This window comes from Triturus cristatus, chromosome 7, assembly GCF_964204655.1.
Source record: "Triturus cristatus chromosome 7, aTriCri1.1, whole genome shotgun sequence".
Taxonomy (NCBI): Eukaryota; Metazoa; Chordata; class Amphibia; order Caudata; family Salamandridae; genus Triturus; species Triturus cristatus.
In genome coordinates, this window is record NC_140590.1 from 78,246,165 (window position 1) to 78,268,495 (window position 22,331).

The 22,331-nt window shown below is 41.3% G+C and overlaps 1 protein-coding gene across 1 annotated transcript in view; it reads left to right on the plus strand.

The window, feature by feature from the left end:
• Positions 1–13,954: 13,954 nt before the first annotated feature.
• Positions 13,955–22,331, plus strand: part of LOC146808862 (phospholipase A2 inhibitor and Ly6/PLAUR domain-containing protein-like) — an 88,805-nt gene continuing 80,428 nt past the window's right edge. Inside the window, exon 1 of the mRNA XM_085614793.1 lies at positions 13,955–14,006. Within this exon, the coding sequence (XP_085470919.1) occupies positions 13,955–14,006 (52 nt within the window). The remainder of the gene's footprint in view (positions 14,007–22,331) is intronic.

Sequence of the window (22,331 nt, forward strand, 5' to 3'; positions counted from 1 at the left end):
CTCATGTGGAAAAATTTGGGAAAGGTCAGAAAGTACCTCACGTTAGTATCTCCAAGGGCAGGTACTCGTCAGTTTGCCCACATTATCATCATCGGTAACTTTCTTGACCGGAAAAAGAAAAAAGTGTGTAGAATCAAATTCCTCAGAGATGAGAAATTAAAGAAAGATAGTCAGTGAAAGTGTATACAGGTGCACTATCAGTGCAAATGTCACTCAGTGCCCAACTGGTCCACGCGAAAAGGAAATGCGATCCTCAAAGTCAAAATGGGGTACAACTCACTTGCAGAACATAATTTTAATGGTTGCCATGAGTGTCCACAAATGAAAATATTGGCATATGCTCGGCCATTTAACAATGAAAGGCCAACATGTTTTGTTGCCTACTCAATTGCGGCAACTTCATCAGGGCTGCTGGGGAAACCAGTCTTCACCTCGCTTGTTGATCACACCAGAGCAAGTGGTTGCTATAGTCCTTCGTACCGGCGAACCACTCACAAGGGCATCCCGAGCCAAACGGTTGCATGTCCCAATAGTAACTGCAGTCGTCAGTATCACAGCATCTGCGGTGTGTCTGCAGTTTGGTGCTCCATCCCATTGACGTTTTATGTTGAAAATGAACAGTGGGACTAACAGGCTGGTGGCAGTAAATTTGACCTGTGAGGGAAGTTTTATGATTGAAAACACCCCCTATGTCACATAAATACAGTTAACTGTTCTGAGTTAGTCGGATCTTCTTGTGTTTATACATTGTTGAGTGGGGGGCAACCTGACTACTTATCCACTGGTGCTACTTTTTGTGATTGTGGTACCTTTATTTCTCTACCTAGAGTTTCCCCATTATGAACTCTCCCCTCTTTCTCTCCCTTGTTTTCTGTGTCACTCACATACCTCTCTCTGGACTATCTTCTCTATTTAAATTCTTCCCCACCACCTCAACTTTCTCTCTCAACCTCCTTCTTTATAGATCTGTTGTGGTTATGTCTCCTGTATTTATCCCTGACCCGTTATCCTTACTCAGAGGGGTCACATGTGTAGCCAGTGAAGTGCACACACGTAAGAGGATAAGAGAGGCAAGTTTGCGGAAGAGATTTTTTTTTTTAATAAGTACCAGCTGTGAGAAGTTGGCCTGGTATATGCTGTCCACTAGTTATAGTGGGCACCCTGTACCAGTCCAAATAACCCCTTATTGGTTATAGGTTAAAGACAACCTTTATTGAAAGCTATCCTAGTGGTAGCTATGGAGAGCACCTTCAGGCTAAGTCTTGAAGGAATGTAAATAAGCTTGTTTTACCAGTCTATAATCTCTTGAGTGCCTAAATGAAAGACAATCACACCAGGTATATATATAAAATATATGTATTTATTTCTAAACACACCCTCCTAGACTCTTTATGAGGCTAGCGGTCAAAACACATAAGTTACACTTCAAATATCACAGTAATAAGCACAAATACACGTCAGGCCCTAGGGACGAGCCAAACCATATACTAAAATAGTGGTATAAAAACCACGACTTAACTAGACACAAGGCCTAGAGCCTGTAGAATCGCTGGGACCCCAAAGAACCACCCAAGGTAGTGACACAGGGGACCCACAGGGGCCGTGTGCAGTGTGTGAACACAGCCGTGAGCTCCCGTTAGCTTCTATGGCGAAAGTCGCGGTTAGATTTTTAAAGATTAGGGACACTTAGAAATGAGGCAGGACCAAACCCTTTGGGACTTAGGAAGTTCTAGGGCCAGCACCTATGGGAGCACCGGAGTACTCGTGTTACCTCACCCAGGGAAGCCGGGTGCATAGGTGTCAATTGGTGTCGGGTTGCGTCGTCGATTTCAGTGGGAGCTGACAAAGAAGTGCTGCTGCCGGGAAAATGCAAAGTGTCCGAAGATATCCAAGCCTGGATTGAAGTCGAGAAGAACCTGAAAGCAGAGGGGACAGAGTCTGGGTTACTTGCCAGTGACCAGGAAGGTGATAGACAGATGCCCACCAACGTTGGGTGATTTCAGGTGAAGGAGGTGAAGCTTAACTCTTCACAGCAAAATAATGGGACCCCCTTCAAGTGAACTACAGGTCAGGGAAAAAGGGGAAATAAACACTAACAATTAGTAAAGCTTCCCTCACGACCTCTTTTTTTTAAACAAACAAATTAATTGTACACAGGGAAAAGATCAGGTCTAAAATCAATGATGCTACACACAAAAAGTTTTTTTTATAATAGTTTTTGATAATTTTAATTTTTGTTATTTGACTTATTCAATTTGTCTTAGATCAACTTATTCCATTTTTCATAATTGAATCATATTTAAGAATCACTGATTAAATTCATTACAGTGAGACTGCATCATATAGACAGCAATCCTAGGGCACATAAACAATAAAGCAAAAATATTGAACCATCATACCTTCTCATTCATATCCATACCCACACATTCCACATTCATACATCTAACAGGATCAACAACAAAAAAAAACTTTTTTTTGTTTTTCTCATATACTAGACATTTGAAGCATGAAATACATCAATGTCATCTGAAATTAGTGAGACAACTGCAAAAGCAGGATCTTAACGTCACAAGATCAGTGGTCGACGCGTTTCGATGGCAATATTGCCACCTTCATCAGGACCAGATGTATATTTCAAAAAACGGTAAGGCCCCAGGAAGACCTGAAACAACACATACATAAAAAGTCATAAATAATTGACCCAATCTTCCCTACATATGTAAACAAAAAGGAAATTCTTCACATGTTAGGTGAACACCGGTTTACCAATAGTTATTATGCAAAAGGGCAATGTTGGAAAATCCAAAGAGAGAAGGAAAGTACTCAAGAAAGAAGGCTGCATTTATCATTCTGATTACATAGATAACCTTCCGTTTATACAGCTAGTGTGTTGCATGCAAGGACGCATACTTCGTGACTCTATTTTTAAAGAGACAGAGAAAGTAGTTTATCAAATGCCACCACCAAACACGTGTTAAAGCTCCCAGTATATAACCACAGTGGTCATTTTTTGTGCAGTATTGCTGACGCTATGTCGTCATTCAAAGAAGAAACTTACTTAGTTTTTAAAAAGGCTTGAAAAAGTACGCTTGACCCGTCTTATATGGGACATCCAATCCATCAAGGTTTGTGGTTATTCAAGATGTCCTTTTGTCAAAAATACAAAGGACTCATATTGTATAACTCGCAACAACAAATAAGCAGATTGTTAATTGCTAAACGAATTCACTATTTTGTTACCTGACAGGTTTGGCAGAGATTTTCCTAATGTTCTCCAAGGGTCACGGTTACTAGGTATCGGCACTCGCACAATACCAAGCTAGTGTGCCTGCATTTTCGATTTTAATCGTTATGTCAATGTAAGATACCCTTATTTGTATTGCTGGAAAAAACAAAACAGATTTCATTCATCTGCTTTTCTCTAAGCAGTAGGAACAAGTACAGTACCCCCACAATGTTTGTTTTTATTATTAAATTAGGGGTGCAGTTACCTAAAAGGCATACACATATCTGAAAAAGAATTGATTTCTTTCTCTGTGTAGCGGTGCAGACCCTCTAATGATTATATAGGCAGATGCTAAGTATTTGTAAAAAAGGTATATTTTTTGGAAAAAGCGGAAAAGGAGGGATAGATGTTTATGCCAACAGGCCATGTTCCAATTATAGTCTTCATAAAATTAGCATCGCATAGGTCATAATTAATTGCCAAGTGACCACTAATACAGTCTAATTATTCTAGCGAGGGAAATGGGCACACAAAAACTCATATAAATTAGAGTTGACCCAATGTTGGATCGTCCTAATGACTAACCTTTAGGTAAATTGTAGAACAGGTCCGTTCACTGGACAAAGAGGCAGTATCAGTATAGCATTGTTGAATCTAGAGGCAGCAAGACATAACGATAAATTACACTAGTTTGGGTTTGATTGTTGATAGATCAAAGCTTTTGAGACCGCTATGTTATAACGTATTAATGCACGCAAACGGCTTACCTTCTCATCTCTTGTCGTATACGTGAACCTCCGAGTAACCGACAGCCGCAAACCGGCAGCACGCAAACGTCGTTTCCCGCGCTACCTAATATATTGTTGCTTAACCAATCAGAAATAGCAACATTGGGTCAGTGGGCGCCATTCACTAATACGTTCAGTGGAAGGGAAATGGGACTGCTTGCTATAGTTTGTTGAGCACCATTTTGAAGCAGGTTCCGTATGTTCATTTCTTTTTCGGTAGCCGTTCTACGATCACGATTAGCAAAAACAAGGTTTAAAACTGCATTGCTTTATTAATTTCAATTAAACGATGGTGAGCATTTTATAACAATTGTGCATAGACATTGTGATGCCGATGTGGAGGCAAAAAAAATTTTTTTTGTAAAATTTGTATAACTTTATTATTCTCCATCAAAGGACAGAGAGCATTTTATTTAGCTCCTTTTCTCATAGTATATCTCCTTATCAGTATAACTTAGAAGATAGAGGCTTTCCCTGAAGTAATGCTTATGTCTACGAGAAGTCGAACCCTCTTGGTCAACACAGAAATTATCCGATTCGGATGCATATATTGCGATTTACTAGACAAGTTGTTGATAAAATGCCATAGAGCCTATTCCCCGCATCAGAAAAAAGGGGAGAGAATAGGAAAAAGATTTTGCTTTATATGCAAGACAACCTAAATGGACTCAAGACTAATGCCATGAGATTTGTGTACTCAAAGTTTATCTATTGTTTCTAACATTTTAGAAATTAAGTACTGAAAAAGTATATTGACCATCTTTATGTTTCTAGCACAGAAGCTTAACTCTTCAGCCACGAGGACCAGCATGAGCAAGTGCATTAACTTCTCGACGTCACTTGAAGTCGTGCTTGGGCTTACTTGTAGCCCCCACCTTGAGCACCGAATCCACAGAAGATTGTTGGGCTAGTCACCCCGAGTGACCCATGGGGCGCTATTTTGTGTTTCGTCTTGAGGTCCCTTCGGGATCCCTGGTCTGCAGCATCCATTTTGTGATGCTAGGGCTCTATTAGATTTCTACCGTGTATACCAGTACTGCCATGTCTCTCCCTCTAAAAGGGTGGGATCATATCCTCACATCAAGAACTGAGGTGGGGGTATGATTCTAAGGTGGTTGACACCAAACACGACATGTTTCCGTGCAGTCAGTACAAAGTTAGCATTAATTGTTTAAGATATAATGCACTTAAGAGTATATGGTCAGGCTGCACCACTGACAACCCCGGAGAAGAGATTCCGAAGGCTGCAGAGGGGCTGAGCTCATGCCTGGGCACCCTCTCACATATAACCAAGCACCCTGCCTTCAGGATTGATAAGGCCTGCCATAGGGGTGACTGATAGTTTACTATGGGCAGTGATAGGTGAGGTATAGTGAACCTATACCTCAGTAAGGGGTGCATGCACCACCTTACCCAGGCTGCAGTAGCAGACCTGTGGTGTCATTTTGCATGGCTTTCCAGGGGTGGCATAATACATGCTTTAGCCCCTGGTAGGCCTTTGGGGTACCTATGCCCTGGGTACATAGTATACCATATACTAGGGACTCACAAGGGCACCCCAGAATCCAATCTGGAGTGTACCTAAAGTACTTGCAATCAATTTAGAGAGGAAGCCGCTAGGCTGGGGACCTGAATAGCAGGTTCCCAGTCAAACTAAGTCAAAAACCTCAAAACACCAGGAAAAAAGTGGGGGCAACCATGTAGTCAGATTCCACCTTCCTACACCAGCCCCATCTCCTTTCCTACCTAAAGACACACATACTTACCTGTGTTGTACTTACCTGCATAGTAAAGGCTTTATGCTAAAGGCATTGCATAGTAAAGACTGTGTGTAAAGGGCATTTCTCTACTAAGAGTAGAGCTTTGATTTTCACTGTTGAAGCAAGAATGTTGATGGTGAAGGTGGATATATTTGTGATGACATAAGTAAGGCAATGATACCTATGCACATGATGTATTAGTCTGCTAAACAACTATCAAGTCACCCTTAGTCAGCTTTTCCCACAATTGAACTTAAAGGCTGTTTAGGTACTGAATTCTGCATAAAATGTAACTCCAACTCAAAGATCTACATCCAAGCTGAAAAGAAATCGCTTTATCAGTGCTTGTGAAAGCTTTCTTTTGGTTCTATTTGGTTGACAGGCTTGAGGCAGCTTAAAATTCTGGCTCTTTTTGTGTGCACATTTTTCTGAAGGTTTAGCATATGATTCAATATTTTTTGGGATCACGAGGACTTGAATGAGATGATAAGAATTAATAAATTCAAAGTTCATAACAGGTGGTCACAAAATATATCTTGCAGAGGACAACATATATTCTTCAAATATTCTCTGCCTGAAATATGTTTGTTATTGTCTATCACACAATACCATGACTTTGCTAGCTAATATGTCATTTTGCTTTGTAGCAGAAGGACATTTCAGCGTCATCTTTACATTATTTGTGAATTGCAATCTAGTGACAAGCACACCTCTTTACTTCTGATTATCATAATCTGATTACATGGAATTTCTGGTGTTCAAATTGATAAAGCTCATCAAATGTTTATTACTCACTAATTGTTAAGCTAAAATAGTATTTTTTCAGCTGCGTCCCTCTTAAATATTCCTCGCTTCCAATACAAATTACCTGGGGGAATTGAACTCTGTTAGGCCTGTCATCCTTAGGGAGATCTTACCCCAAACTTGTTGCCTGCTTGCCTCCTTTATTGCGAGTCTTTTTGCTGTCCTTAGGAAAACTTCAACACTGCTGACCAGTGCTAAAGTGCATGTGCTCACACCCCTAAAGATGTTAACACAAGTGTATCCACAATTGGGATATTTAACTTATCAGTAAGTTCCTAGCACAGTCACTACCTGTGCCCAGGGCCTGCAATTTAGTTGCTACAAGTGGGCCCATAGCACTGATTGTGTCACACACACAAGTAATCCTTTAAACCTGTCTCATCCCTGAAACTGTAGAGCCTGTTTGGACAGTTTAATCTCCTTGTGTTTGCTTTGTTTGCCCTAAGTTGGCAAGGTATGCCCACACGTGGGTCCCTTGCTCACTTTGCCACTGGATTCAAGCTAGCCTGGCTGATGAGGGCTGCTAATCCGAAACCGGTCACAGGATGCTTGTTTCCAGTTCAGGGAAGACATGGCTTGGCAGTTTGGGATGGACAGTTCCCATGAGGCACAGGGTCAAGACTGATTTGCATATAGCTGGGTCTGAACTGGGATGGTGAAGTGAGCTAAAGAACGATGATGGATTCAACCCGGATCTGTGACTGGGGGTGAGTGTCTGAAAGTTTTTTGAGCTCCGTCCATCATCTCCTTGTGTTTGCTTTGTTCGCCCTAAGTTGGCAGGGTATCCCCAGACGTGGGTCCCTTGCTCACCTTGTCACTGGATTCAAGCTAGCCTGGCTGATGAGGGGTGTTAGCCCGAATCCGGTCCCAGGATGCTTGTTTCCAGTTCAGGGAAGACATGGCTTGGCAGTTCAGGATGGACAGTTCCCATGAGGCACAGTGTAGGAGAGTAGGATCTGCACTTATGTTGCCCCCACTTTTTATCTGATGATAAAACTGGTTTATAGCTATAGTCTGGCTGGGTCCCTGCTAATCAGGGCCCCAGCCTCTCTGTGCTCTCTAAACACCTTTGAGTGCATATTAGATGCACTATTGATTGGATACTGTGGTATCTTATGAGCCCCTAGTATATGGTACCTTAGGTACCAAGGGCATAGGTACTTCACAGGCCTACCAGGGGCTGAAGCATGTATTATGCCACCCCTGGGAAGCAGACTAAATCTGACACCACAGGCCTGCTACTGCAGCCTGGGTGAGGTAGTGTTACCACTCCTCACAGAGATATAGGTTCCCTATATCTCACCATACACACATATAAACCTATCAGTCACCCCTAAGGCAGGCCCTATCAATCTTGAGGGCAGGGTGCTTGATTTCCATGTGAGGGGGTGCCTCTGCCTGAGCAAGGCCCCTATGCAGCTCTCAGAGTCAATTCTCTGTGGCTGTTTGTGGATGCGGTTAAACCATATACTCTTAAGTGCATTATAACCTCACGGTAAATGCTAACTCTGGGATGGCTGCATCTAAACATGTCGTGTTTGGTGTCAAACACTTTGCAATCATACCCCCATACCAGTAACTGGTGTGGGAGTATGATCCCACTCTTCTAGAGGGTACCCAGTGTGGAAAAACGGTAGATTTCTGAAAGTGCCCTGGCATCACAAAATGGATGCCAGCAGCACAGACACTGGGCTGCCCTCCTGCTGCTGACCGAAACTTGCAGTGGAGGAGGGCCAACAATAGGCATCCTATCACAGGGAGGTCCCAAAGTTAGGACTCCTAACTTCTGTGAAAACCGAAATGAGTAAGTGCCTTCTGTGAATACCAAAATGAGTAAGTGTCTTCTGTGAATACCAAAATGGTAGTAAGTTTAGGATTTTGTCTTAAGTTAGTTCTGTGAATCGGGCCTTTAGTTATTGGACTTTCATTATTTTTGTTTTGTTTTACTCATAGAAATATTTTCTATTATTCTAATCTGGCGTGCATTCTTTTTTTGGTGTTGCCATTGTTTTACTGTGTGTTATGTTGCACAAATACTTTACACATTGCCTCTTAAGTTGAGCCTGCCTTCTCTATGCCAAGCTACCAGATGGTAAGCACAGGTTAATTTTAAGTGTCCATCTGACTTAACCTGCCTAGGATTGCGTTTCCGGCTTGGACAGAACTAAGGACACTAATTATAATTCGGCGGATGGCCCATTGTTCTCCCAAGAGAACTGAGTATATTTCTTTGTCCCCCAGTTGGACTGACTGCCCACTTTATTTAAAAATTACCTCCAAGCAGGCAGTCAATTATAATAAATTGACAAGAACAGCTGTCATGGGGGTTCCTGCAATGAATTCTTTTGTTTGGCGCAGGGCTGCGTCAACTTCATGCAGCCTTGGACCAATTAGTTTTATTTTTTTATGTTTCAAAAAACTGTGTGGAGGAACATAAAGCCTTGTCTCCGACTGACCCTACTCCGTCTGGCCTTTGGGGAGGCTTGGCTCTGGCAGTGATGGAGTAGTCATCACTGTAGCCAAACCTATGTTTCTCCTGCATGAAAATCTGCAGTGGATCATTATCTTGGCGTTAGAGGTAGTCCATCACCATTGAGAGTACCTATACCCCAAGATAAAAAATCAGACCCCGAATGTTTAATTGATACGGCACTTAATGGACTTTTTCTGGTGACATCATTCACATCTGAATGTATATCTGTTTGTTTAGTGTACTGATCTCTGCTGATAGCATCTTATCAGTCAGTAGCTATGTGATAAATGGAACACATAAGAGGTACTTGTGCTGTGGTATGGTACTGTTCAAAGTATCAAAAGAGCCCTGCTACTCTGTTTTTAGGTCGAGCATAAGCAGCGCGCATGCGCTGCCGCAAGAGCTAAAGTAAACACTGTAATGAGTGGAAACCCACCTGCAGCTTGCCATTGGTACAGTTCTCCATTACTTAGCTTTCCCGACTCCTTAATGGTTAGTGCAGCCGACACGTCATTTCCGGTTTTTGCTGAGCAGCACCGACCAACTACAGTTTACTGGCGCTGTAGCTGGTTATGTCTTCCTTTAGGGACTACTTGCGTTGTTTCCTGCTAGTGATTCCTCATGGTGCCTGCTTCATCTGCTTTGGCGATCGGACGCTGATACGACTGAAGTCGGCTATCGTGTGCCACTAACAGCTGTAAAGAGGCGAATGCAAAGCAGCAGTATCATTCAAAATCACTTTTTCCTGCGCTCCAGTGTACGACTGACTAATTGTTCTTTCTTTATGTAGCCTCAATGTGTAGGTGTCTCACGTGCGGCGAGGACCTCCCACCCAACGAGCATTTTGAGACAAACCTTCCTTCATCCACGCATCCTTGCATCGCTCAGGTGCTTCTTCCCACACATCTATCCTTTTCTGGGGGTGGCCAGAGGCAGAGCCCAGACAGGTAAGATTTGTAATTGTACATCTCACCAACCAAAAATACAATATAGCTGACTTCGAGGGGGAAGAAAGGCATGCATTCCGTTCACTTGGACCTGGAAACCGAGCCTGCATTTCACAAACATTTCCTATTTAAGACGGAATAAGAAGAAAGTGAAAGAATGCGGCAGAGGCATCCCAGAACAACCCTCTTCCTTCGCATTCTCAATGTTGTAACAGCGAGAACAAGAAGACCCTTTTTACACCCCTTAATACGGGATCCAGTTCCTGGGGGTAATTGCCAGTACACGGAAGAGGATGCCTAGGACAGGCTGAAGACTTAGTTCAATCACAGGCATCAGGGATTCAACCTTTATTCAATTATTCATCCATACATTGGTTATTTCTTACATAAATGCTTTGCTCGGCCCATAGAGCCAATGCAAGACTTTCTACAGAGATAAGAGTCGAGTAGTAGAAAGTAGATATTTTGTCTTTTACTAAAACAGGTGGCACATGTGCTTGCGAAGAACACAGTCCCTTATCAAATTCGCGCCAACCAAGTACAAGTCTCTTTTTATTCTTCTCAACCTGTGAGAGAAAAACTAACACCAACGGTCGCACTACCGACCCACAGCGCTCCAATTCCCGAGCCCAGTATGCCTCCCTGCAAAGTTTCACCATGCGCCGCTTGGGCCATGTGTTCCACCCTTACGGCATCACTAAAAGGTTCCTTTTAGATCAAAGCAGAACCTCCTATATGCTAGTTGGTAGAGCCACCTATTTTTTTTATTACTATTAGTGAGCTGCTGCTGTGTTACCGTATTGCAAACATGTCACCACCCCCGAATATTGTATGGAATCACATTTAGAAATTGGAAGAGTATGCCCGTGCACTGTCAGTAACTTCCCAAAGTGGGCATGAAAGAGCTGGACTGTATCAAATTCAAAGCTGTTCCAAACAGGGGCCCCCAAATAAGTTTCTACCAAGGGCAACTGATAATACTACCGCATGTGCTGCTGTGCACGAGTATGCACTCCTGATCTGGTTTGGAAATTATATGAATTGTGCCCACTGTGGCGCCACCACACCCTTTCGCGGATTGACAACTTACTCAGTTCACCCTGCAACTGACCCTGTTGCTTAATGGAGCCCCTTGATGCCCTTGCCTGTCAGTCACAGACCCTGCCAACATAATGCCCAGCAGCATGTTGGAGGGGAGAGTCCCACGTACCAGTTTGCGTTTCCATCATACCTTTACAGAGGCTCCAGTTTGTGTAAAGTTTGTGTCACTATCCTGGCAAGGCATACCCAGTTACCCGTCCCAATCCTCACAAGTTGATGAACCCTCTATCCAAAATTGGCCTATTTGGTGTAAACATTCTACCTATTGTATTTAAAATGATTTTTTTCTAGAGCTGCTGATTTGAGCACTGGTTTTCATTCTCTTGTCACTGGACAAGCAGATAAAGGAGCACAATGTCACCTCTTTTAAATATGCATGCTTTTAATCTTGACACAAAGAAGGATGTAGAACTCTAGCAGACATCTGTTAGATGGATAAAAGTAAGTTAACCAGGGGATACTGTTTGAATTGCTGGTGATCTAAAAAGCTTGGTCAAAGTCTTACAACAAACAAATGATGGACGGAATGCTGACAATGCATACATTCTCCCCCAGTCAAGAGATCTGGGTTAAATCCATTGTTCTTTTGCCCACTACACCACCCCAGTTTAGACATGGCCATGCATTTGTCACCCCGAGTGGGAAGGGTATGCTCAGACGTGAGTCCCTTGCTCTCCATGCCACTGGAATCAAGCTATCCTGGCTGACGATGGCTGAAAGCCCGAAACCGGTCCTAGGATGCTTGTTTCCAGTCCAGGGAGGACCTGGCTTGGCAGTTCGGGCTGGACTGTTCCCATGGGGCACAGGGTCAAGACTGATTTGCATATGGCTGGGTTCAAACTGGAATGGCATGGTGAGCAAAAAAACGATGGATTTAGGCCCAGATCTCTGTACTGGGGTGAATGTATGACATTGTTCTGCATTCTGTCCATCAATAGTTGTTTTTGCATTTGTCACCCCGAGTGGGAAGGGTATGCTCAGACGTGAGTCCCTTGCTCTCCATGCCACTGGAATCAAGCTATCCTGGCTGACGAGGGCTGAAAGCCTGAAACCGGTCCTAGGATGCTTGTTTCCAGTCCAGGGAGGACCTGGCTTGGCAGTTCGGGCTGGACTGTTCCCATGGGGCACAGGGTCAAGACTGATTTGCATATGGCTGGGTTCAAACTGGAATGGCATGGTGAGCAAAAAAACGATGGATTTAGGCCCAGATCTCTGTACTGGGGTGAATGTATGACATTGTTCTGCATTCTGTCCATCAATAGTTGTTTTTGCATTTGTCACCCCGAGTGGGAAGGGTATGCTCAGACGTGAGTCCCTTGCTCTCCATGCCACTGGAATCAAGCTATCCTGGCTGACGAGGGCTGAAAGCCCGAAACCGGTCCTAGGATGCTTGTTTCCAGTCCAGGGAGGACCTGGCTTGGCAGTTCGGGCTGGACTGTTCCCATGGGGCACAGGGTCAAGACTGATTTGCATATGGCTGGGTTCAAACTGGAATGGCATGGTGAGCAAAAAAACGATGGATTTAGGCCCAGATCTCTGTACTGGGGTGAATGTATGACATTGTTCTGCATTCTGTCCATCAATAGTTGTTTTTGCATTTGTCACCCCGAGTGGGAAGGGTATGCTCAGACGTGAGTCCCTTGCTCTCCATGCCACTGGAATCAAGCTATCCTGGCTGACGAGGGCTGAAAGCCCGAAACCGGTCCTAGGATGCTTGTTTCCAGTCCAGGGAGGACCTGGCTTGGCAGTTCGGGCTGGACTGTTCCCATGGGGCACAGGGTCAAGACTGATTTGCATATGGCTGGGTTCAAACTGGAATGGCATGGTGAGCAAAAAAACGATGGATTTAGGCCCAGATCTCTGTACTGGGGTGAATGTATGACATTGTTCTGCATTCTTTCCATCAATAGTTGTTTTTGCATTGGTCAAAGTCTTAGGCCGCTACTTTATGATAACAAGAAAGTGGCACGCAGTTAAAGAAAACAGCTGAAAACATGTTTTTTGTTAATGGATCGATGGTGTTTCAAAAGAAAAATATTATTTACAGATTTGCCTGTCCCTATTTTTGTCCAGGGCATAAACACTCTGTGCTGTACAGTGTACATGGTATGAGGGCAGCTCGTACCAGAGCAAACCGTTCAGATGTCCCAAAGGCATATCGAAAGGGATTTTCATGACTGAGCTATTAAATGACACCATTTCCTGGTTGGCAGAAGGTAAATGTATCCCAATGCATTATTAAACATGCATCATCCAGAGAGGCTTCCTAGAGGCAAAGAGTCGAATGAGAAGTGTCATTGCTTCAAAGCTGTCCCCACAGGAGCCACAGCCAATTGGCAACATTTTATTGACCCTGACACTTATGCAAATGAGCTAAACCTTCCAAGGAGACTAATTCTTTTATGAAAGCAGAACACAGTGGCCGTCGCTGCACAGCCTATCAGAGCTTCTGCATCCGTGGGACCTGGAGGAGAACGGTTCACTTTTTAAGAGGGTTTAGGATAGTCTCAGATTCAAGACAGGTTTGAAGAGACTTTCATTTTGAACATTAATGGGAGAAATGATTGATGCAGGGGCTATGAGGAGCTAAGGCATCTGCATTTCAATGCAGGACCATTCATCACTTGAGTCCTTCTCCTTGACACATCAGGGCAGCAGGATGAGGTGGAGGAAGAAGAGGGGGAGTTAAGAAAGCCAAGTGTGACCAACCAGATCAACATTACTGAGTCATGTGACCTCCTCAAACCCACCCCGAGAAAAGGAGAGCTGCCTATTTAACCCTGCAGAAGAGAATCTAGAGCAGAAAGAGCTCAAGTCACAAGGTCTGCACAGCCAACTCCATCCTCTTTGTCATCATGAGGTTCTTCGCTGCCAGCGCCATCTTCTTCTTGGTTTGCATAGCAGTAGGTGAGTTTATGAAGTGATGTTTACTGAGCTATGTGTACGACAGACTCTGGGGGCCAGTTGTATGACCATTAAGTTTAGCGAGTCGCAGATTGTGCAAAATTGTGACTCACAATTTGCGACTCACTAAACTTAATATACAACAGTGTATCAGACACTGTATGCGGTCCCTGGGACCACTGCCTGCCCTTAAAAAATATTTACGCACCCATTCACAAAGGGGAAGTGGTCCCCCATGGGCCCCTTCCTGTTTGTGAGTGGATTACCACCTACATGTAGTAGGTGGTGAACTGCGAGTGTTTTGCAGCCGCAAATGCTGTTGCAAAACAACGGTACATGGCATGGTGACTCGCTATTAGGAACGGACGCCCCTTCCTAATAGCGATAGTCGCAAATGCTATTTTGTGAGTCAATGACTTGCAAAATAGCATTTGTACATGCCTGAAACATTTTTTGCCGCCGCAAACGGGCCGATCTCCCTTTTGCAGCTGCAAAAAACGGTTCTACATCTGGCCCTGGGTCTTACATGTATAGCTTTCCTTTTGTGTTTTTTAGTAAAGAATAAAAAAAAAAGGTATATGTCTTAAAGGTGGGTCATCAAACTGTTGTTTCCTTTTCAGTATGATTCATCTACCGAACTTTGGTTTTGGACCATAAACAAATCAGGAATGGCACAAAAAACCTTAGCTTGCTCAATCGAGCTGCTAACGCCAAGCTGAAGTCATTCCTATTAATACCAAGGTGATTTCTGTAACTTACTGCAGCTAGCTTGAGGTATCTCCAAGTTGAGTCTCCATCTCTAACTCAAGGCTGAGCTGATTTGTACACTCCTGACTATTAAAATCAAACCCTCTCTGATTCAACCAAAGCAAACTTTTCCAGAGCTAACATCCAGATGCCTACTCTCCTACAATAATAACAAGCTCAACATTCCATCACTACCAACAACAAGCTGACCCTTCCCGTATTAACAAGCTGCGCTTTTCTCCTACTAAATGGTATGTCTGCATGTATGAATATAATGTTTTTATAGTGCGAGCGAAGAAAAAAGGCACCAGAGTGCCGCAGAACATTTTCATCAGTCTGAGCTCTTCTCCAACCAACCTGTACTTTATCACTACTAACACAAGCTGAGTTTTCCCCTATTAGCACCAATGTGAGCTCTATTTCTATTAACAGCAAGTTGAGCTACCCCCCTATTAGTAAAAAGCTGAGCTGTTCCCTTACTAACACTAATCTCAGCTATCCCCTATTAACAATAAGCTGTTCCCTCCTGCATCCTACACCAGGCTGTTTTATCCCCCACTTACCCTAAGCTCTGTTCCGCCCCTATTGACACTAAACTGAACTAACCTCCTATTAAAAATAAGATGCTTCATTTTGCATCTAATTACAAGATGAACTCTCCCCCTATCAACGTCCTCCATCTAATACCAAGCCCAGCTCTCACATTAGTAGCACCAAGCTGAGGTTCCTACCTATTAACACCAAGCTCTGCCCTCCTGCAACTAACACAAAACTGAGCTCTTCCACTGGTAACCTCAAGCTCTGCTCTCACTGCCAACTAACACCAAGCTGAGCTAGCCTCGACTAAGGCAAAGTTTCCCCTATGAATACCAAGCTGAGCTCTCACCACATTATACGCAGCTACCTTTTACCCTCTACTAGCATGAACTTTAGTTCTCCATCTTTATAATCCCAGGATGACCTATTTATCCACTAATGCCAAGCTGAGCTCTCACAATATTGTGTAACTCATTCAAAACCAACGCACAACACAAAATACATGTGTACACACACACATGTAAAGCCATATAGAGACAGAAAAGGGCTTTCAGACAGACACTTTTAGACAGTGGCTACTGTGGTTCAGCTGGCTTTAGGCACTGCCTTCAGCTGTTGATATCAACCAATGGCATTTCGCAGATGTGAACTATTTAGAAAGGTAGTGTCATATGCCAAAGTTAGGCCCGGTAGGAATTAGTGGCACTCTTAAATGTACACAATCCTTCCTTAAAGTTGCCTTCCCTCTGCCACATCGACTTTTGACACACATTTGGAAGCACCGATCTTGCTGACACAGAACACTTTGTGAGAACACTATCACACTGCCTTGGCATTAGGTATAAGGCCCTCACATGCGCAATACAAATCTGTTCATTACTACATCCATATGGTGACGCAGTTATCTGTAGAACACAAACAATGGTAGCCTATTTGCAATCTTAGTTTGAGTCAAGGATACCAATTTCTATATAAAGCCTTTTGTTTCCTAACATAATCAGAGGAGGCACTTCTACTGACTTTGAGGTGCATCTGCATGCTGATTCTCTCGCCTATCAGCTGACTGACATCTCTGTGAGTGGTGTCCAGTTTGAGACCAAGACAGGGTCCTATACTGTTAACCAATAGGTAAATTAGTTACATCCTCCAGAAGGGGGTTTTCTTGGCAGACCATACATTTCCACCCTAGACACGTATGTTAGAGTGAGTATCATAGGATTACGTTTGATTTCTATTATCTTTTCTATGTATGCATATAAAAGCTGTCTCAACAAGACACTGCAACTCTTTGTTTTTATTCACTTTGTTGACCCTCATTATAAATGTTTTCTGCATCTGTCTATTCATCATCGCAGCTCATATTTCAATAAATATTGAAAACATCCCTTTGTTAATTCTTTGTATATTTCTCTGAGCAAAACAGAGCACGAGTGATTGATCAAAAAGTTCTAAGTCCATCACTACTGTTTCTGAGGAAACAGAGTTGTCATGTTCAGTGGTTGCCAGAACTGTTTGCTCACTGTAGAGGTTTAGGGGGGCTAACGGTGGTACTGTGAGCTAGCTGGTCCAAGGGACAACATATTCTATGGGGGTACATGTAAACATTCTGGCACCTTCCTAGGTTTTTGTCATATTTGCATTTTCTACCTATTTGTGGAAACTACATGACGTGGCATCGCCAGAATTGGTTGGTTTTATATTTTGTATGGATCAACTGAGTAGTTCAATCATGATTCCTCAACGATCCCTATAACCTTTTAAAACCAGAGACGTCCTTGGTATTAGGGAACATTCTCCTCCGCTGAGGAGATTACCCTATGTATTGTGTTAGTCAAATATTATTATCCATTTCTTAAAATACCATGGCACAAAATATTTCTGAAAACTGCAGGCACGCAGTCACTCAAAAACTGCTACAACATGCCCTCACCCTAGAGGGTGTGGAGATTACCTTTATGGTAGAGGCACACAAAGCATTTAGGACAGAGGTATTTTAATCTTGGGTCCAATTCCCTGCTGCAGAGGATGCTACACAGCTATTTCACGAATATGAAGTAGGTGAAATACCTGTAGAATATACTGCATATGAGAAGCTAGAAATTCCTCTAACATACCTTGAACATACCAATTGGTTTAAAGGTGCCCTTCCCCCATAGTATACAAGACGTGAGACTGGGCTAACTCAGCAAAGAGGGGGCAACATGACCAGTCTTAGCCAGTTACACACCACATCCCAATGTTGATCATCTGACCGCAGACCAGATACGAGGATTATACAATAACCTAGTAAAAATATACAGAAAGCTTACACAATTTGTAATGCACCTGTGAAGGCTGTTCAAGCTGTTACACCACAGTTAGCTACAGCAGGCATTAGCCCTCAAACATTGAATGCAATAATGGGAGAAATACCCACCAAAATGGAAAAAATTAATTTTTGGATTGCACAAAAAATCCTAGCTTGAAGCAGTATGTCCCTATACGGGCCGACAGGAAAAGCATTGGATACTAATAGTTGCTTCCCCTAGTAGGAGATTGGGCATTGCGGCACTACATACCAGAAAGAAGAAGTGGAACAATAAGAAAAATAAATAAAAAACTCAATCACGAGGTGGGTCACCAACACATGAATCTATCGAAAACCGTACCAACAGAAGTAACCAGGATAATGTTAAACTATCTAACGTATCAGATACTGATACACGTTCCTCGTGTTTCTTTCAGGATTCATTCTACAGGTGCTCGGGGAGAGGAGGACAGTCAGAGACGAGACCAGAAGAGCACATGAAAGAAAGAAAGGACTCACAACACTCATCTGAATTCATAATGAAACAGGATACCAAACCTAAAATATCAAAAGCTCAATTTGAAAAGAAGAAAGTAGCCGTACTAAAAGTCAGGCATGCCCCGGAGTTTGAGGACTCTGCTTCTGAATAGGAAATTGGCATTGACAATGTTGGACAGTGCGCCAGAAGTCACAATAGTTTCCCAAACCTAATAGAAACAGTAGAAACACCAGATAAGTTAGGCGTCTATCATCGGTTGTGAGAATTGCAGCCATGTTTGAATGTCTTCTTGTGGGAGGAGGTCACTCAGTGTTATGATATCTTACTGGCCAAGAAAGATTGACCATCTGACTTAGTAATGGGTTGCCCAAAAGGAGAAACTGTAATTTTGCTGGCTTACTCCGCCCTCGTTCCAGAATTAATTAAACTATCATATGCCAGGGAGAGGGCTTCAGCGCTAGTTCCTGTGTTATACGGCAACCATGTGGGGTGGGTTGATGGCTCACCTGATATACCATTGAGGACATCCCCACAAGCTCAAAGACAATACACAATAAAAACTGAACCAAAACAACAAGTGAGGGAAATCCTAGAACAACTTGAATATCAAGGTTTAGTTGAAAGTTGCACCTCATCAATTAATAATCCCCTGTTTCCAGTTGTAAAACCAGATCAATCATACTTACTAGTATGAGATTACAGACATTTGGACACAGCTACTCGAACGTTCACAGTGCAAAATGCACACAGTGCTGCACAAATGAATAACAAATGAATAACATTGTGTGGAAGAAATATAAAACAACAATAGATAACTTAAATAGATTTTGCAGCCAGAATATAGCCCCTGAAAGAAGGTATTTGACTTCCTTCATGGTGCTAGGCTCTCAGAAACAATTACTACAAGGGTATAAGAATAGCCTGGGCTGTTTTCAGCCAGAGTCACAGAATTGCTTGAGAACTTTGATGATCAGGCATTGTCATATGTCGATGACATATATTTAACAGAAGATGACTTGATGGAGCTGTCAAGTGAAGGCAAGAGCCTGGGAACTCATTTAAAAAAAAAATGTGCATTGCTCCAACCACCAACCACGTAAAAAGTTTACAATCCATATTGGGATTCCTAACTTTTGACATGACAAACACTCCTGATTATGCAGAACAGGTAGACCTTTCATGACTTAAATTGTCCAGACATTTTACGGACACTTTAGACAGAAGAACAAATGGAAATGTTGCATTCCATCCAAGCTGATTTGATAGCTTCCAAACATTTACACATATGTGTAAACACAGCAAACCTGGTGATCCATGTAATCGTGGGGACATCAGCCTACATATATGTCACGTTCAATGAAGGTGACATAACGATTTAATATATATTGCATCCGTATACAAATGCTGAATTGCGGTTTGCACCGACAGAAAAATTCTGGCAGCAGTCCAGGCTGTTGTAGTGAGAGAGCGTGCAAAGGAAACAAGTTATTGTCATGACACCGTTATCAACTCTAGAGGGGGTTGCAAGAGCTAGCATACCGAATGCAAAAGTTCTGCATCCAAGATGGCTACAATGGGCAAACTCCCTGACTGCAACACAATTGGACTGCAGATTTGACTCAAACACAAACATTGCTGCAGTACTAGCAAGAATGTCCTTTAATTAACAAAATAATGCCTCTAGATCACTATGACTACATCATTTACACTGATTTTTCTGTACAATTGCCCTGGGGACAAAACAGCAATATTCAGCTACAAACGGTGTTGTAAAAGGGGGTAGGCAGACATAATATCGAGTTTTTATTATCGACCTACAATAATATCGAGTTTTAAATGTCTTAGGGACAGAATATCGATGTCAAGACTATCGGTGATCAGAATATCGACCTTAAGGTAAGTAATATCGTTTTTTAATATCGAAGTAAGTAATATCGAAGTATGAAATATCAAAGTAAGTAATATCGTTAGCAAAAATATTGTTGTTAATAATATCGATATTCATATTAGTGTTATGTATTTGAGTGTGTATTTTATATGTATATGTTTAATATTTTTTCTAATGTTTTTTAATTATTTTTAAATATATGTATTAAATGTTTAGAAATTAGTAATTTTATTTTTAAGTAATTTTGCGTTTTAGTTTCAGAGTAGGTTGTGGGTTTATAGGGGAATAGGGTGGGAAGTAATTTAATTATAATTAATTAATGAATGGTTTTTATTCATTGTTATTGATTATTAATTTATTGCTAATCAATTATGAATTGATAATTAATTCTTATTAATTGATTAATTTATAATCAAATTAATTATAATTAATGTATTTTTCATGTATTGTTATCGTTAATTCATTTATTGTTAATTAATAATTGATTTTTATTAATTGATTAATTGATAATTACATTAAATGTGTAATTTTGTATGTGTTGTGGGTTGTGGGTTTATAGGGGAATAGGGGAATAGGGTGGGAAGTAATTTATTATAATTAAGTATATTTTAATTTTTATTAATTGGTATTGATTATTAATGTATTGTTCATTCATTTTTCATTGGTAAATAATTGTTATTAAATGATTAATTGATAATTAAATAACTTGTGTTATTTTGTACATATAGCGGGTTGTGCATTTATCGGGGAATACGGTGGGAACTAATTTAATGTTACTTAAGTAAATATTAATTTAATTTTATTGGTATTTATTATTAATTTGTTTGTTAATTATTTAATTTTTTATATTTTATTTATTTTACAGAAACTATTTAATTAATACGTATGTTAATTTAATACCTATACTATCCTACGTTTTCCACACTGTTACACTCACTGGAGTTCGAATAGTAATTTTAACCCTAACACTATCCAACACTTTCCCTACTGTTGCACTCACTGGAGTGGGAATGGTAAGTTTTACCCTTACACTATTCAACATTTTCCCTACTGTTGCACTGTTTGGAGTTGGAATAGTAATTTTATTCCCTCCGCTGTCTAATGATTTTTGCATTATTGTAGTTAATGTAATATATCATTAATTTTAAAAAGATTAACAATTATTGTAATTTTTTAAATTTGTTATATATATTTATTTAATTTTATGTATATTACTGTTTTATTTGTATAGATGTATTTGTATTTTATAAACAATTTGTAAGTTTTTAAAATAATCATTAAAAAATATTATTATGTATGTATGTATATTATATTTTGTATGTATATGTTTAATTTATTTTTACATTATATATTACTTATAATTTTTAAACATTTTAAAATATTGTTAACTATGTTTATTTTATTTATATGTATTATTTACTCTATTTTACATTATTTTTGTAACTTAATTTTTTTTATTTTTCACAACGATATTTTTGACATCAATATTTTTTTCCGATATTTTTGTACTTACCATAATGTAGATAGGATGCCAATATTCTTGAATTCGATAATTTTGCGTCGATATTTCTGTAGGTCGATATTTTGACTCTTGATATTATGTCAGTGATTCGTAAAAGGGATTATGCATGATGGAACCTTCCGTCCTGAGAAAACCTAAACGTAGTCACTAGGTGAATCCATGACACAGCGTGCAGAACCTAAGGCTCCAGTACAATCACAACAGAATAAAGATGCCAGATTTCCCACAACCTGTGTGTGTGATTTGTATTACTGTGTGCAGTCATATAATGAGTATCTTCATTATTGGATCCAGAATGGATTCAGGGATTCAAAAGGCTGCACAGTGAAGCATGTGTTGCTTTGTGAACAAGTGGCAAAGATGAAAGAATGCTTGCCACAGTCTCATGGCATTCAAAAGTTGAGTCACCAATGTATTGGTGTGCACGTTGTAGGGAATTCATTGGCCAATGAGGCAGCAAAGGCAATGGCTTGCACTGCCACAATTACTGTGAACTCCTTCCAGCATGAGATTAGACAGAGGCAGGCCATCAATGCTGTGTGCAATGACACACACTTACCGAAAGGTTTTCTACTGAAGTACTCCTACAAGTTAGATGCAAAAAACATAATGTATGCTCAGATTCCAGGAGTGAGGGACAGAGTAATACCAAATAGTAATAGCAGACTAAGACTAATACTGCCAACACATGAGGGTATGGCTTCGTCACATGCAGGGGGGGCTGCTGTGATTTCTCGATTACAGCAACACTGCTGTTGGCTGGGTCTTTACAAACAGACCACGGACTTTTTCCTGAGATGTGACATCTGTCAGCAGATGAGAAGTTCCATTGTAGTGCGCCCACCCCA